The 17,903-nt window shown below is 37.2% G+C and overlaps 1 protein-coding gene across 6 annotated transcripts in view; it reads right to left on the bottom strand.

Annotated features, from left to right (window-relative positions):
• The window catches only part of RANBP17 (RAN binding protein 17), a 258,274-nt gene that overhangs the window by 69,247 nt on the left and 171,124 nt on the right, over nt 1-17,903 (bottom strand). For 5 of the 6 annotated variants that reach the window (XM_037906717.2, XM_043553023.1, XM_043553021.1 and 2 more), the window contains 3 exons: nt 16,831-16,934; nt 10,504-10,592; nt 2,392-2,499 (listed from right to left, as the gene is read on the bottom strand). In XM_037906717.2, the coding sequence (XP_037762645.1) occupies nt 2,392-2,499; nt 10,504-10,592; nt 16,831-16,934 (301 nt within the window). The remainder of the gene's footprint in view (nt 1-2,391; nt 2,500-10,503; nt 10,593-16,830; nt 16,935-17,903) is intronic. The other variant, XM_043553025.1, reaches the window with a different exon arrangement.

The raw sequence follows: 17,903 nt of genomic DNA, 5'->3' as shown, positions 1-17,903 counted from the left end.
GAATATGGAAAGTAGTTTGAAAAGCTGTCCCTTGCATGAGATTTATTGTTCTAGCATCACTTAGCTTTTGTTTAGTCTTATTAGTGTTCTTATAGGTTCTTTCTTAACTACCTTATCTCTGAAATAAGCTGCAGCACTGTTAAATAGTCTACAGAATATGGTGTATCACTGTATCAGGTATCAGAGATTAAACTTTTTAAAGTACTTTATTACACTCTGTCATAAATATAAAGGGAAGGGTAATCACCTTTAAAATCCCTCCTGGCCAGAAGAAAAATCCTTTCACCTGTAAAGGGTTAAGAAGCTAAAGGTAACCTCGCTGGCACCTGACCAAAATGACCAATGAGGAGACAAGATACTTTCAAAAGCTGGGAGGAGGGAGAAAAACAAAGGGTCTGTGTCTGTCTGTGTGATGCTTTGGCCGGGGACAGAACAGGAATGGAGTCTTAGAATTTAGTAAGTAATCTAGCTAGATATGCGTTAGATTATGATTTCTTTAAATGGCTGAAAAAATAGCTGTGCTGAATAGAATGACTATTCCTGTCTGTGTGTCTTTTTTGTAACTTAAGGTTTTGCCTAGAGGGATTCTCTATGTTTTGAATCTAATTACGCTGTAAGGTATTTACCATCCTGATTTTACAGAGGTGATTCTTTTTTTACTTCTATTAAAAGTCTTCTTGTAAGGAAACTGAATGCTTTTTCATTGTTCTAAGATCCAAGGGTCTGCGTCTGTGGTCACCTATGCAAATTGGTGAGGATTTTTACCAAACCTTCCCCAGGAAGTGGGGTGCAAGGGTTGGGAGGATTTTGGGGGGAAAGATGTTTCCAAACTACGTTTTCTCAGGAACCCAGATAAAGTTTGGTGGTGGCAGTGGAAGTCCAAGGGCAAAGGGTAAAATAGTTTGTACCTTGGGGAAGTTTTAACCTAAGCTGGTAAAAGTAAGCTTAGGAGGTTTTCATGCCAGTCCCCACATCTGTATCCTAGAGTTCAGAGTGGGGGAGGAACCGTGACACACTCTTACCATGATAAAAAGAGGAAATTAACCTACACAAACCATAGGTAATGTCACAGCAAGCCAATCCACAAATGCAAAAGACACTGAGAACTGACCTGGAAGGTCTGTATTGACATTCAGGGCTTAAACTCCAGTGATACTCACTAACTTTGCTGGGGGCAGAGTTGAACTTTGTAGAACCAGTGGTCCATCACTCAGTTAAGCTTTTTTGTTTTGTTTTAAATAGTTTTTAATCTGTTTTCTTTTAAAGATGAACTTGCAAGGGAAAAATAGAAACTGAGGAAAGCACAGATTTCTCTGATGAAAGCCTCATCTATACAGGTCATGGGGGTCTCCAGCAGAGAATCATTCTAATTCCCCTGCCCCCTTTCATTTTCCCCTTCCAAAGTCTCTTCTCCCTTTGGGCAATCCTCTTAGCATCTGCAGATTCCATGAGGATATCACAAAATGCTCTGGTTCTGTGGCAAACAACAAGACTCACTTAGGGTATGTCTACACTGCAATTAAAAACCTGCAGCTGGCCCGTGCCAGCTGTCTTGGGCTAAGAGGCTGTTTAATTGTGGTGTAGACATTCGGGCTCAAACTGAAGCCTGGGCTCTAGGACATGTCTACACTGCAATTAAACAGCCCGAGACCCATGAGCCCTAGTCCGCTGGCATGGGCCAGCCACGGATTTTTAATTGCAGTGTAGACATATCCTGAAACACATGCAATCCAGGGTATTTACATCAGATCAGAAAATCATTTTGGGATCTCTTCCATGAGCCAGCAAGTGCCAAGAGGATTTCACGGAGAGGGAAACATTATATAAAAGTTGGTTAGAAATACTGTTGTCCGAGATACCCTTCTTCTACAGTCTGAATAACTGAAGCATTCAGGATACAAATGTACCTGGAAATTGTTTTTTCTTTGGAGGGGAACTGTAAAAGTAAGTTACAAATATGTAAAGCCACATTTAGTGTTACTTAGAGATTGCAGGGAACACAAGACAGAAATTAGTGTACTATTTTCAGTGATCTCCATTAAAAAGTCAACGTTTAACTATGGTTACCACATCATGGCACCTGAGATGCATCTGAGTTATTTCAGTCTATTTTGAATAGTAAATAAATGCAGTATCACAGATAATCCTGTATTGCATCTTTAAGGGTTGACTTTTTAATGGCTACCATAGTAGCAAATCAAAACAAGAACACTGGTGGAGCTGTGGTCTCTCTAGTTCTTGTTCCATAGCACAGTCCGAAAAGACATTAGTGAGAAAGTTAAGAAAGTCAGGATACCTCAATAATGGGCATGATATAAAAATGTAAACAGAACGAAGTCTTACAAACTACAGTGTCACTTATTGTTTACCCAGCTCTCACATGATCATTACCTGTTTTGCAGGAGCTCTGCCATAAGCTTCAAGATAGGAGTTGTACATGCTGCTTCACGATACCACAGCTCAATAGCTCTTTGTAGAATGGGAAGGTATGATGTGTATCTTTCATAAAATGGGTTAAAGAATGCAAATGCCCCAAATTAATATTTTTCAGATTAACTTTACCTCAACCCCACTATGGTAAGTTGGTGAGCCAGGTACATAATTTTACCAGTTTACCCAAGCTGAGGCTCTGAACCCATACATCCAAGTTTGTCAGTGCCTGGAAGAATAAATCCCTTGGAAATCCAAAAAATTAAGTACAAAATAGGTCAGTTATTGAATAAATCATATTTGGAATATATACAACTGGCATAATTTCAGGCAAATGAAAGAGTTTCGTGTGTGTATAGAAAATTAACTTCTGGGCTCCCTCCAATTCCCAGCAGACAATGTGTTCATACACTCCCCGCACCCACCATAACTGGTATTAACTTGCATCCTGGCTGGCAGTCTCTACAGGAAGCCAAGGACCAAATAGGCCACAGAGTTTGAACTATTTTCTCAGCCACAGAGGTGAAGGGAACAACCTTTCCTGTATGTCTGTTAGACTTACCACAGGTCAGTAGGATCAGGAAAGACGGTAAAAGTTTCTGTTATATTTGCGCTGGAAAGATTTCCTATTGTCTTTTCTGGAGCTGCTCTGAGGGTCTTTTATCTGCTGGGGATTTGGGGAGGGGTTTTGTTTTGTTTTTTAAATGACAATACTTACCCAAAAAGACATTTCACTTTAAATGGGAGAAAAGTTAATCAAGCCTTGGAGTGCCCTGCCTTGAGTCGATAGTGCCCTTCTGGTGGAGACTAATGTCATCATACGTGGCACTGCTGCTGAATGATATTGCTGTCTCTGAGAAGGAAAGCATTTTGGCTAATTCTGTCTGTTTGTCCTACTACTCTGGAGAGTTTTTGCTGCCATCTGCCTGAGGCTCTGGAGGCATAAGCAGTATATAGCAGAAGAGCCTGATATCTCAAACACTCTTTAAAGAGTTGCCTCTGTCCCATTCTAGGAGTTCTTTTCTTTTTATCAGACTTAGCATGGTTGCATCTACCATCAAGATTTCTGTAACAAAATAATTGGGATTCAAATCCGACAGCCACCTTGTGTATGTAAGTAACATAACATGGCCAAATACCCTCTGGGGCATACACATCATTGCCATATCTTCGGCTACTTTCATAAATCTGTCAACATCACCTTCATTTTATTGGAAATACTTCCCAACCAGACCACTCTCACCCAGACACTGGCTAAAACATTCAAAATGATGACTGGGAGGGACAGGCACATAAAGTTGGGTGGTATCTGAATACAGAAGGCACCCTAATTCATACTTCCTCACTGCCACTCCCAGTGGCCTCAAATATGCGGACAGGACCAAGATGGAATCTACAGAACCCCATATGAGAGTGCCCTTGGATAAAAGTAATTGCTCAAAGCTACTCGCTGGGCTCTCTCCAATAGAAAAGATCAATGTCACTTGACAGCATCCCCACAGAGTCCCCTGGAAATGCATAAGCAAGTCAACTGTATCAATGGCTGCTGACAGGCCCATTATTATCAGCACGGACACTTCATCTTCATCCACCACACAGAGAAGACCATCTCCCAGTCTAACTGGAATGTTATCTGTTTAACAGATATTTAAAGGATGATGATTCTAGATAGTGAGAGAGTTGTCCCGGCACAAACTTCTCAATATAATCTGAACCATAGACACAGTCAGTTATCAACACCAACCCAGCCCTTCTTCCACTGAGAATAAGTCAGAGGGCAAGGCCTTAGAACAGGAGTTCTCAAACGCATAGCAGAGCATGCAGAACTCCAACCCCTCCCATTCATGCTCACACTGCAGCCCTGTGACAACTACAACAAGAGTTTACATGGAAAAGTAACATTAGGAAAATATTCAGTGTGTTTCTGCTGGTCTTTTAATATAATTTAGCAACTGAAAATGGGGTGGTGAGACAGTGCTATGTGCCCAAGCTGTCTCTGGGGGTTTTTTGGAGCACCAGTGGGGGGAGCAGCTTTTCACCAGAGTTTCTGAAATGCTGCTGAACAGTTTGCTTTTGACTTTAAACCATATTCAGCACCACTTCAACTGCACTTATTGCTGAAACCCATTGTGAACAAAAGCCACTTTTGTTAGTGTATTCAAAGCTGCAGCTGAGCACTTGTGAAATCTTTGAATTCTTCTAAAACTGTAACAGCCAGCATGCTGGAGACAGACACAACTGGGCATTCTGAGCTGGCAACCCCATTATATAAACGGGGATGCCAGAACTCAAAAGTTCAAGTGTCACATCTACATCCATTGGCAGAAACCGGGTTTTACAAAACTTGGGGTCAACAAAAATATTTCCATGATTTATTATTTTTAAAAATTCCAGTGAAAACAGTTTTGACTTGTTTTTAAACACCCATCTGCAGTGTTTATATTCTCAAACATTGTGGAATCCTGCTAATTCAAGAAGTGAAACTGACAAACTGATTTTCTTTGTCCAAGGTGAGTGAAATGCAAACAGCAAAGGATCTTTGGGACAGGGACCATGTTTTTGGTCTGGGTTTGTATAGCACCTAGCACAATTGGATCTTGGTCCAAGACTAGAGCTCCTAAGTGCTACGGTCAGACAAATAAATAATAATAGGGCAATATAAAATAAAATCAGCTTTAGTACGCTAATGTACACAAGTGACCATCATCATAGAATCTATCAACGCAAAGGGCACTAAGGGGCTCCCTATGACAGGCTAAAGACTGGATGCAGAGGAAAGGCTGGCTGCTTAAAGGAAAACCTTATACTGCCTCTGTGGATATAGGACTGAAATATCTAGAACTGATTGTTTAGTTCTTCTAAATGAGCACTTAACTTATAAACTAATTGGAAAAAAATATGAAAATTTAATACTTTAAAAACTATAATGGTTTTAAATGGGAAGCACTATTGCTTATGTAAAATTGTCAGTATTTTTTCTTGACTAATCCTCTGCATACAGTCTTATAAAATGTCTCTGCCCGTGCATATGGAATTATTGTTTTAAGGATACAGGAGATGAATCTTTAGATATTTATTAGAACAGTGATTAAAAACAGAAGCATATTGGTTATTTAAAACAAAATGTTCCACACCTACTTGTAAGTTCACATAAAGAAGGGGCACATTCTCAAACAAACATCAACATAAGAAAGGGGATTGTGTGAATGACTAGTAGAGAGGAAACTCCAAACACAGATCCCCATCTTTTTTATATACTAATGCTACTTTAGCTTTGCTGACTAAAACCCTGAGTCAGCCTAATAAGGTAATTTAAGTCCGGCAAGACAGTTTCTTACTACAAACTTGCTTATGTCACAGGAATTAAAGCTCATTAAATAATTGATGTCAACTGAAAGGAACAGCTGAAAAATTTACCAAGGGGGTACCCGACTAGTTTTAAGAAACACTGATCGAGAGTAACAACATAGCTGGGTACAGCCCTGATCCTGCACCAGCTCCCCACAGACAGACCGGGGAACTTAAACTTCAGCTTGCTGTCACTCTGGAGTAATACAGGTAATACACTCAGATCTTACAAACATCGTCTTGAAGTCAATAGCAAAACAAAATATTTTATTAGTGGGATAATCTCCATGAATAAAAATGGATTCTGATTTTACTCTAAACAGGACATGCTTTTATAGACGGTTTCACCTGCATGTTCAGGCCTGCCCTACAAATTACACAAACCACATTTCTGAATATAAAAAGCATATAAACTTTCAGAAACTGTAATACTGGAATCATCATTGACAACTTGACATATCAATATTTCAGGAAGAATAAATGACTTTCATATCCAAGATATTTATTTATTTTATTTTTGTATCATCTACTTATTCATCTTTCATTAATGGAATTCTCTGGGAAGATCCTGAACGTAACCATCGGAAACTGCTTAAAAATATTTGGAAATATTTTAATAAAGCCTTTTGAAAGATTGAATAATACAACTTTTAAACAAATTTTACTATTATTATAAATATTTGCTCTTCATCCCTTGCCCAGAGGAAAACAATAAATCTTGTCTCAACTGAATGAACACCATTTATCATATTCATTTTCCTGTCAATACAATTATGAAAAGCCTTTGGCCTTTTTCCAAGGAGCCTGATTTGCTACAGAAACTCAATTAGTATAAGCAAGCCTGCTACAAAACAACCCTATTTGGCAATCTAACACAGCTTTCAGCATACTGACAATTCACCTCCAAATCATGACCCTAATATCATCATAATCTATGGTAAAATATAGGACACAACAGTTTTCAGATCAAATACAAAACCAAAAGACTTAAAATAATTCATTTCTGCTCGTTTTTGCCATCTACTGGACAAAAGTAAAATTCCACATACTTCTTCAAAATCAGAAACAAGACAGAGGAAAACTATGACCTAAAACTGGAACAACTTAAAAAATTAAAGGTTTGATCCTCAAAAGTTCACTATATGTGTAACTCTCTTGAAATCAATGGGAAGAGATTAGAATCAAAATATTTCCAGCCACACTTGAGATAAAGTATTATATTAACCAGTGAACTCTCATACCACTGATTTAAAATTAACGCTTCCAAACAACCTCCTTTATTTACCTTACTAACATCTTAGATTACTAAACTAACAATTTTCTCTTGTCTATTTATACTGCTTATTTGCTGCATTTCTCTAAGTTTAGGTAATGAATATCACCTAAGTCAGTTTAATTTTTGTTTATAGTTAGTTTTACTTCAAGGTTTTCAAACCAGGGGAATATTTGTTTGAAAACAACTGTTACTATTAGACTTGGGCAGTTATAATTGTAGCATGTCCACGCATACAATTCAGCACTTAAAGGTTATTAATTTATATACTACAATGTTAATTAAGTATAAAAATCCCTATCCAAATTAAAAGAAAACTCTTTCACCCCTCTCCCCCAACACATACCATTGTAGTATACACCCTTTAGACCCAGTAAATACGAGTTGACATGATGGCAGTTTACTCTGCTATAATACTGAGATCAATATGAGGATGGAGCTGGACCCCAGCAGAAGCTAAATGCACTGAACAGAAGCATGAATTTGTTTGTTTATTTACAGCCAAAGGTGATAGGGGAATATTTTCTGTGTCCGTGTGTACAGATATGCTTGGAAAAAGTATCAACTGAATACAGAAAATGAGGGGATTCAGAAAAGCCTTGGACAAATTAATTCCTCTTACTGTGTATATATTAATCTTTTTATTGTTAAGGTCAATTAAAGGAATGCTATCTGGCAGTCCAAATAAAAACATCCAGGGTTTGTTAAAAAAAAGTTAAAAAAAGAAATTTAATATTAACTACGGGTGTTCAGGAAATTAAAAACAATGGAAACAATCCTGGATTCAGGTGTGGAATGGAGCAAATGGGTCCAAAAAAAGAATTAGGTTAATGGAGGATAGGTCCATCCATGTTATTGCCTTGTTCCTTTTGGAAGACAGGATACTGGGCTAGATGGACCATTGTTCTGACTCAGCATGGTGATTCCTATGGTATGTTGACCCTCCAGGCATGGATCTATCTTTTGGAAAGAGAGTGGAGATCAGCCACCCCTATACTGCAATCCCCTCCACCATTCCTGGTCCCACAGAGGGAGCTTTGCAGTTTTGCACAGGGAGAGAACATGGGACTGACAAATGAGAACTGCATAATACAACCAAAGGCTCCGTTTCCTTTCTTGCACAGCCCTTCGTAAAAAGGCTGGGTCCTGGGATAGCCACAGGCTGGAGAGCCCCCGGCAGTATGGTTCCACAGGAGCAGCCAGACAGGAGAGTAGGGCTCATTAGGGTACCAAGGAGATCTGTGGATTTCTGAGCAGTGGATGACCCTGGTCATTCTGCAAAGGGGTAAAAACTTTGTGATCACCACCAATAGAATGACCTGAGGAAAACTCTGGCTGGAATTCCTCTCCTAACCCCAGAGGTTTCCTTGTAGGATACCTCAATCTGGCTCTGTTTGAATTTATACATTTCCCTATACTATTTGCAGTGCAAACATTGCCACACTTCGAACAGGAGTAGAGAACTTACAGTAGGTTATTTCACCTCTTTCTTTGACACTGATGTGACCTCTGCTGGAATACCTCGTCCAGTTCAGGTCCCCACTATTTGAGAAGGATATTGATAAACTGGAGAGAGTTCAGAGAGGAGCCACGAGAACGATTAAAGGATTAGAAAACATGTCTTACAGTTTTAGATTCAAAAACTTCAATCTATTTAGCTTTACAAAGAGACAGTAAAAGGGTGGCTTGATTACAGTCTGTAAGAATTTACACTGGAAACAAATATTTAATAATGGGTTCTTCAATCTAGCAAAAAAAGGTATAACATGATCCAATGGCTGGAAGTTGAAGCTAGACGAATTCAGACTGAAAATAAAGCACACATTTTTTGAGAGCATAATTAACCATTGGAAAAATTTATCAAGGGGAGAGGTGGATTCTCCATCACAGACAATTTTTAAAATCAAGACTGGATGTCTTTCTAAAAAGATCTGCTCTAGGAATTACTTTGGAACAGTTCTAAGGCCCATGTTAAACAGGAGGTCAGACTAGATGATCACAATGGTCCCCTCTGGGCTTAGAATCTATAAACATTGGCTTAATGCAGAGGAAACAGAAAATGAAACTTATTGAAAATTAAATTGATAGTACCGGTGATCTCTCTCTCCTGCCCATGCTGAACAAAATATAAAAAGTAAACTTTAGAATTTTAAATTTCTTTCAGGTTTAATAATGTAAGTGTGACAGTGTCTGTTATAAAATTTATATGTTTACATCCTGATTTTAGTAGTTTGTGGCTCCATCTTTTACTATTGAAATTAAATGGAGTTTTCCATTGATTTAAAAAAGAGTTAGGATGAGGCCTCTTATTATCTCAGGCCTTGATTTCACAAACTCTCTCACTTGAAAGGAAGCAAGGTTCTTGAGAATGGCTTGATCCCACTCCCATGTGAGTCTGTCCATTGATTTCAGTGGAAGTTGGATCAGATCCTAACACAGGCTCAGCCTTTCTACCTTTTCGCCCATATTCAACTATATTCCTGGTCACAATTCTAGAAAGATATACTGTTATGTGTTCTCCAAACAGATTATCAGTGTATAGTAAACTTTCAGCATTTGTCTAAAATTATCCCATTTCAAAGCCCCCTGTTTTCAATAAAGCACAATATTGTATTTGTATGTTATTTTACCAGTATAATAAACAAATATACAGCAATCATGCATAGTAGGTCTAAATCATACAAACTGTTATACTCATCTCACTATATATTTGAATAGTGAGTTGATTAATATGATTCTATGACTGAAATGACAAAATTTATGACTGATACACTTATTAAAAAACATCAAAGACCTCCCTGTTGTATTAACAAAATACCAGTGTGTATTATTAGATACTTTAGCACAGCAGTAAAAAAGTATACCAGTATATTAAAACAAACACAGTAGTCCTGATCTTTGCATATTGAGAAAAACTGTAACTCTAGATTACCATTTATTTTTGCAATATAGCTGTTGTCTTCTCATCAAGACAAGTGTGTGTGTCATGATATTAATAAAACTGACGTAAGTGGATACTTATTGGCTAAATGAAAGACCAGATCATACTAAATACAGAGGTCCCCCTGGATTAATACTTGGGAAGCAACATTTTTTTTAGCAGTCTTTGCTGTCATTTTTAACCAAATGTAAGTACATTATATTTTGAGTTTGAGCCAACGTATGTTTATGGAAACATCACAGGCTTGGGGTGGGAAGGGGAACCATTTAGATATATTTTCTGAGTTATTAATGTGATACAACGAAAAAGTGACCTCTCTGTGGTTTCTCTCCAAATGCTGCCCTCCCGGTTAACTGCATGGTTGCCATTGTGCTGTAATTTTAGCTGATTACACATTAGTTCATTTAGCTTTGTTTCCTCTTCCCCACTGTGCCACACTATTAAACTAATGCAAGAGGCCTGGTATCCCTCTGTGCACAGAGCTGGTATTGTCATAGTGTAATAAGGATACATCCAGTCAAACAGCATAGTGTAGCTGGTCTTTGTGTTCAGCGCAAAGGCAATCCCTCGAAGATCTCTTGCCAGCCCGATCAACATACGCTGTCAGTGGGAAAGAGACACAGTAATTGATTTTCACGTTAGCACAGAGCAGATGGAGTAATAATCAGCCAATAATGACCATATATCTGATTTTGATTCATTAGTTTAACTGTCTCGCTCAAATCCTTCTCTATAGAAAACCATAGGTTCTTTATAAAAAAAAAAAATCTGCCCAAGTTTTATGGTAGTAAATGCTAATAAAATGCTTAGGGAACATTTTAGGTTACTCAGTTTACTGTACCTTTGACTAAGGCAAATTAAAACATAATATACGAATGCTGCATATTAAAGTTTAAAAGTGCTTCTTGCATGACTATATTAAAATAATAATACTAATAATAAAAAGTTAACTTGAGCTGGCATTATTTTATGTAAGGTATAAGACTAATTGATACTCAAAAAAAATACTGTTATGGTTATACTGAGACTTCTATTATACTCTATTTTCATATACTTATATCCTTCTGAAAAAATCTTTTCTGATATCATTTTCCAAGTTAGGTCTCAGTCAAAAAATAATTTTTTTAAAAATTTTGAGCAAAACCATTCACCCATTTTTAGTAAATGCTGTGACAGTAAAAAAAAAAAATACTTCCCTCACCCCGTAAAAATATTTTAAAACTGTTTTTGGGGTACAGACATAAATGAAAAGCAGCTACAAGTTCCCAGGTGGTAATCCTCATAAAGGACTAATTTTCAGGTAAGTAGTGTAAATTTTAAGTGAATGAAAAAATAATTTTAAACATACACTACATGAAATTTCCACTCCAGTTAAAATTCCATACTGATTAGTGGAATACTGAGCAACAAAAATATGCAGTATCAGTGTCAGTTTGGTGTTGTAGGTGTGGTTCGTATTTCTGCTCCATTATGAAGTACCATATAACTGCAGGGTTTCACTAAACAATTGTGGAAGCACACAGAGAAACCAGTAGGGGGAATTAACGTGCTAATCTTTTTTCATTTCGTAAAATTTCATTTTAGTTCAAGAGAAACTAAATATAAAACTTTCAATAAAGTAGTATTTGGCAACAATGGTAAATATTCGTAAGTCCAGAAATGCAAAAGGTAAGGATCTCATATTAACTTTAACCCACCCAGATAATGAATGGAGTGCTGCAAATTACTTGTTATGCTACTAAATGTTACCTTACCCAAGGCCTGAATTCTACTTTCAGATATGCACGCACTAGTCCAATTGACTTCAATGGGAGTTGCAGAGGTTTTTCTGAGGGTAAATTGGGCCCTATGTGAAACATGGGTAAATAAAGATTACTATGAGAACCTTATCATTTGGATTTCCTGGTTTTTGAGCGTGCAAATGACCTGAACATGCGAGATGCTCAGAGCCCTCAATTCTCATAAACTTGAGTTGAGGTTACCTCACAAGAAATGCTCAGCATCATGCAGAACTGGGACCTAAAACTATAATATTAACATGACATTCACCTACATTTTGGCATTTAATATATTTATTCTTCCATGTGGAAAATAAGTGTTTAGTTGATGTGTGGCCTATGTAAAAAAACTTCATAACCATACTGCACATCTCCTACTAAACAATACTAAGGTGCAATATCAAAAAAGGATATATCCACATCCAGCAATGCAAGGTGAAGGTGGAGGATTCGAGAGTGATCTCGGCTCTTTTGCCCACCGTAGCCACAGAAAGAAAAGGTCCATAAGCAAGGCTGACTATCAGGAATGAAGGTCAAAGGAAAAGTAGGGGTCTCTAGAAAGACTCCTATGATATTCAGCACCTCATTTGAACTTGGCTTTGTTTGAAGTCAGGCAAAAATAGGAATGAGCCCATGGTCAGATGCTTGTGAGACAGGGACTACACATACACACACAACTGACCAATCAACCAACCCTGAAGTACATATTCATTGACTTAGAAAAGCAACTGTTCTTTGAAAAACATTCTTTCTGGTAAAATATTTAGGAAATGTCTGGGTAGCAAGACATATAGACACCTGATAAATGGGGGCATGTCACACTTAGAAAGCGATGACACAGTACCCTTCTACCAGAGGGCCTTGAAACAGCAGGTCATTTCACATGCCACTGATCTTCAGTACTAAAGAACAACTGAGTGATTTGAGAAAAACCACTGAATTTCTTTGGTTTTAGAATATTTACTTTCTACTACTATCATTATATAAACACCATACACTGTTATCTATACTATTCTTAATATATACTACTCATCTTTAATATATTACACATTCTTAGTATATAAAGTCCCACTAAACTCAATGGTGAAGTATTATTCACTGGAACTAGACTTTGTATAGTAGTAATACTGAATATGTACACTGATGCCAAAACTGCTCATACAATGACACCCCAACCACATAGTGTATCCAGGTAAAATCCTGACCCTTTCACCTAAGATCTTGTGCTCACTGCAGTTGAGTTTTACACAGGTGTGGCAGAACAGGGATTAAAATCCCTATATATTCTGGTTTATTAGCCCATTACGAATTTTCAAATGACAGTTGGTGTAAAAATTGTTAACAAAAATAGTAAACAACACTATATACTTAGACAGCACCTTGTGGGCCTTCATCCTGAGGGTTCCTAACATGCTTTGTAAATGTAACAGAATAATATAAGCAGCATATAAAGGGATCACTTCATTCACAGCTGAAATGCAGACATATCTGGGTGTAAGGTGACAGCTGTTTAGCAGCACACAGCAACACTAGACAATACCTTAGACTCAGAAGCAAAGAATACTGTATCCGAGAGAAATGGCAGGGGAATTTTAGGTAGTCAGAATGCTGGCTTATAAACTGATTTTCATACTAATGAAATAACTAGCCTGTTTCAAAGTATTCTTCCATCCACAAACCAAAAAATGGTAGGTCTACTTTAGAGTAATTTAAAGGTTCCCCCCCCCCCTTTTCTTTTTTTTTTAAATTCTGACATTATGGTTTAAAATCCTAAAAAACATTATTTTCTGAATTTCTAAATGGAAAAGAACTGAACATTTAAATATTTGTAAGGGGAAAAAAGCCAAAACAGGAATTGTGGCTTGACAGTGGGTGCCAAGTTTCTGACTAATGCACTTTGAAATAGACGAGATACCACTCACGCCACCCACCCCCAAAATGGGGTTTGTAATGGAAAGTCTGACAGACCCTTAACTACAGTGGCACTACTGGGTGCAGCTATAATATTATCCTCATAATTCTACTATATAATAACAACGAAGAAAAAAAGGTGAAGGGTCATTGTGCTTTGTCTTTAGAATTAAGATGGCTGTCTTCATCCTTACAGCATACTCTTAATTCTGGAGACACGTCTTAATAACCTCTAAATAGTTCCAACAAAAGAGCCGTGTCAGAGGAATGAGCAGGCCCCAAGGTGTTTCAACTGGAGTGTTTTCATCTGCCTTTATTGCTCTATCCCTCTCCAGAATTAAGGCAATAACCTGTGATAAATTATTCAGGAACTGCTACAGGGATCAAAGCAAAATCATTCTGTTAAAGTGCTGTTTGCAACATTTGGCACTTAGTGTGAAAACTTTTAATGTGTGCTAGCTGAAAATCAAGGATTTTAAATAATTTAACAGTATGGAGTTTTTACGAACCAGCTAAAGATAGCATGTTGCTATTTAACTGCCCTTCTTCCTCCGATACAGTTTTCATTCATTCCTATCAAAACTGAGGATGTCATAACTCACATAAAAGCACCACTGAGGTTCAGTCTAGCCAGTCAATATATTACTTAACTGGAATGTCAGGGCAAATCCAGATATTTTTGAGAGGAAAAAATGACAGAAGTTTTAATACTATCATTCCCCCCCCCCTTCATTTCAAAATGGAAAAAAGCTCACGGTAAATACTAAGGTCCTCTTCAATTATATTAGATTTTACTGGAAAACAAATCTAAATGTATGTTTTATATACAGGTTTGTTAACCACAAATGTATTTCAATGAGGAAGAGCTCCCTTGTTGTGATCATTTTTCAGCTGCATACTTCAGAAATATAAAAAAACAGCCAGTTAGAAAATCCTAGTAAAAGCCACAAATTAAATGAATTTGGCAGTCTTGGGCCATTTTCATGGTGATATTTTAACAGTGTCACCTCCCTGTGGATTGGAATACTAAACATTTTATTGAAGAAGAGAACTGAACTGTTTTTGTTTCCAGTTCTTGCACAATGAAGTACCTGAAAGCACTTTTGCATGTATTATTTATTCATCATGATAGAAAAATAGCTGTAACATAAATTATATTTAAAAGAATTTAGAGCAAAAGTTTTGTTTATGATAGAGCAACAGATTTAGTTCTTTATCAGTAGCTTAAAGCACCAAGTTTCCTTTATACAAATTAGACAGATGGTGCTTACAGTAGAATTTACTAAAGGTCTGTCACAACAAATGCAGCCAAGCTGCATATTTAATCACTGCAGAACCTTGTCTACCTGCAGCTGCCAACTGCTAATCCAATTTCCCTGATAAATGTGGCAAGAGACACGATCAGCAATAAAGAGCATCTAACTCCATTTTCCTGCAGGGCGTCTTTTGATGAACATTTAGGATGGAAGAACGGAGTGCACTGTGTGGCCCTGGCTTGTGGCAGCTGCATGCATTCTGAAGACACAGTTCTCAGGTTACTCACTTAATTCTGCCACTATCATTATGTTGCTATTGATCTCAGTAGCTCTTGTCTACACAGCATTACTCTAGATGAAGCTGAATCAGGCAGTTATCATGCATCAAACTTGCTCAAAAGCCTGGAGATTTCCCTTTAATTACTTGTGATTTTATTTGCAAATACCGTTAAAGTGTAATCAAGCAGTCACTTTCCAGGGTCGTTAAGAACTTGCTAGTTTAGGGATATATCACTGGAACTCCATTAAAATTTCTTCAGTAAAAGAGTTTCTCACAAACCAGACAGGACTGCAGCAAAATTGTTTTAAATACGATAGAATCCTCAAATGAGATAAATGCAATTTCTTATGAAGAAGGGAATTCTAAAAATGATCTCTTAAAACTAATTGTTAAAATCAATAATTTTTAAAATAAAAGGCAAACCCTTTTGGACTCTCTCTATTTAACATGTGAAAAGCAGCTTACAAATTAAATACTAGAAGCAACATCCAAAACAGAATCTGGGGTATGTGGTCTTTTTCACAGTACCCACTGAAGCAATGAGCTGACTATCCATATTGTCTAAAATGTTAATTTAATCTAAGTGGTTATAAACTATACATGCTCTGTAAATGTGAGTTATGTACTAAGGAGGACAAAAATTATTTGTCAAACATTTCTAGCATGTTTGATGACAGTTTACATTTTCAGGAAAGGGCGAGAAGAAAAGATGGTGATGCACTGTTAAGGTTTCCATCATATTTTAAAATAGCAAATCTGTTTGGGCTTTCCATAGATTACGCAATGTATCTGAAATGGGCACTCTAGAGTGCATTGTTAACTGTTTGTTCATTATGGGGAGGGGAATCTATTTAGCACAACACTACTCTAATGTATTGTCATTCCTGAAGCTGCTACTCCCATTTAGCCCGTCCTTTCCCCCCTAAAATATACTGTTGTTTTGACACAAACAGCTTGCTACACTTAAGAATTTTACTAATAAAACATAATGTTGTGTTAGATATTATGACTGTTGCCACAGCTGAACTGACTTGTCAAATCAATCCTAATATGGCTCCCACAGGCACATAAAAACCTTATTTAGCTATCAGTTATCCTAATCACTTTGTTCAGTTTAAGGATGCAATACTTCAAGACCAGTTCCTATTTATACATATATGCCCAGCCATTTAATAAAGTCTTGATTTATATATTAAATTCTTGTTTGAAAAAAAATACTTTAAAGATGCAGTGTTTTATCAAGTGTATTACATCTTTCCAAATCTCCCCAAATACATATGTTAATACATATGAAGAAAATACAAACACATACACAGGAAGAGGGAGTATTACACAAGAACCAGGTCAAATACCACAAGAGGAAAATCTGTCTCTTTGATTATAAATATGGCTGAAAAGAGATCACTTTATTGTCAAACCATTCCCAAAATCTAAATGTACGTGTAAGAGATTGACTTGTGGGAAGTCATATACAGCCATTTTATTTCAACATTATATAGAAAATTATAGACACATATACATGGCAAAGATGAAAAAAATGTGAAACATTTACTTCACAATTAGCTTATTTTACTAATAAATAATTTCTTTCCCTATTACTGAAATAAACCTACCTTTGCCTCTTCTTGTTTAAAACTATTGTTGAATATCTGAGTTACAGTTTCAAATGAAACTGTAAGGGGTAGCATGAAATTCTCAAACTCATCCTCATCTTCACCTACAGAAAAATAAAATAAATTAAAAAAAAACCAAACGAGAGCATCACAGCACATTCATCCTCCCATTCATTAGGGTCCAATTCCACAGTCCATTTGAAGGTAAAACCTCCACTGATGTCAAAGGGAGTTTTGGGCCAGGACAGTATAAGTGGACCCTTAGTTTTTAAATGTTTTTACTGAGGCACCCAGATTGAACGAACATAAAATGCAGACAGAAACTTTAGGTCACAAATGACTTAAAACTGAGACCAGTGTCTCTCCACATGTTCTGTTTCTTTCTCCTTTTTATATTTCTATTCTCTCTGAGGTTCCAAAGTCCAGGTCTCAAAAGTCAGAAAAAGCCAGAATTAAGCTGCCCGTGCAATCTTAATTTGGCCTCTTGTGGGTACGCAATATGATACAATCTTTCATTACGCGATCACATACTATTTTTTCCACAGGACCCCCGTGTCATTCAGTGCACAGAATGGACAGTGCTCACTGAATGAACAGATATTCAATATTTTGTTTTCTCCTTATTCCTCAGGCCTTATTTAATGCACTGTTCAAACCCTGCTCTGAAGATAGGATTATTAATTTCCTTGTTGGCTTTTCTCTGTTGCTCCTTACTATAGTATCTGAGAGCTTCACAAATACCCCTGAGAGGTGAGAGGGGAGGGGAGGCACAAAGATTACAGTCAAAAGTGTTTCTACTAATTTTGGTGCTCAAGTTAACCTAGGACTGTAGCACTTTATATATTAAAATTATCTGCCACTGACTTTAGTTGCAGCTGTGAGTGCTCAGCTCTTATGCAAATCAGACTCGAGGGCCTCAAGTTGGGCACCCAGAAATGAGAAATACACAATCAGTGATCACTTGTGAAGTCTGGATTAAGTGACTTGCCTACTATTACATAGGAACTCTGTGGCAGAGGTAGGTATAAAATCCAGTTTTCTAGGACAGCATTCAACTGTATTAACCATGCTTT

The sequence above is a fragment of the Chelonia mydas genome, chromosome 8 (assembly GCF_015237465.2).
Source record: "Chelonia mydas isolate rCheMyd1 chromosome 8, rCheMyd1.pri.v2, whole genome shotgun sequence".
Classification (NCBI taxonomy): Eukaryota; Metazoa; Chordata; order Testudines; family Cheloniidae; genus Chelonia; species Chelonia mydas.
Note: the sequence above shows the minus strand (reverse complement) of the source record. Positions and strands in the feature narration are given on the sequence as shown.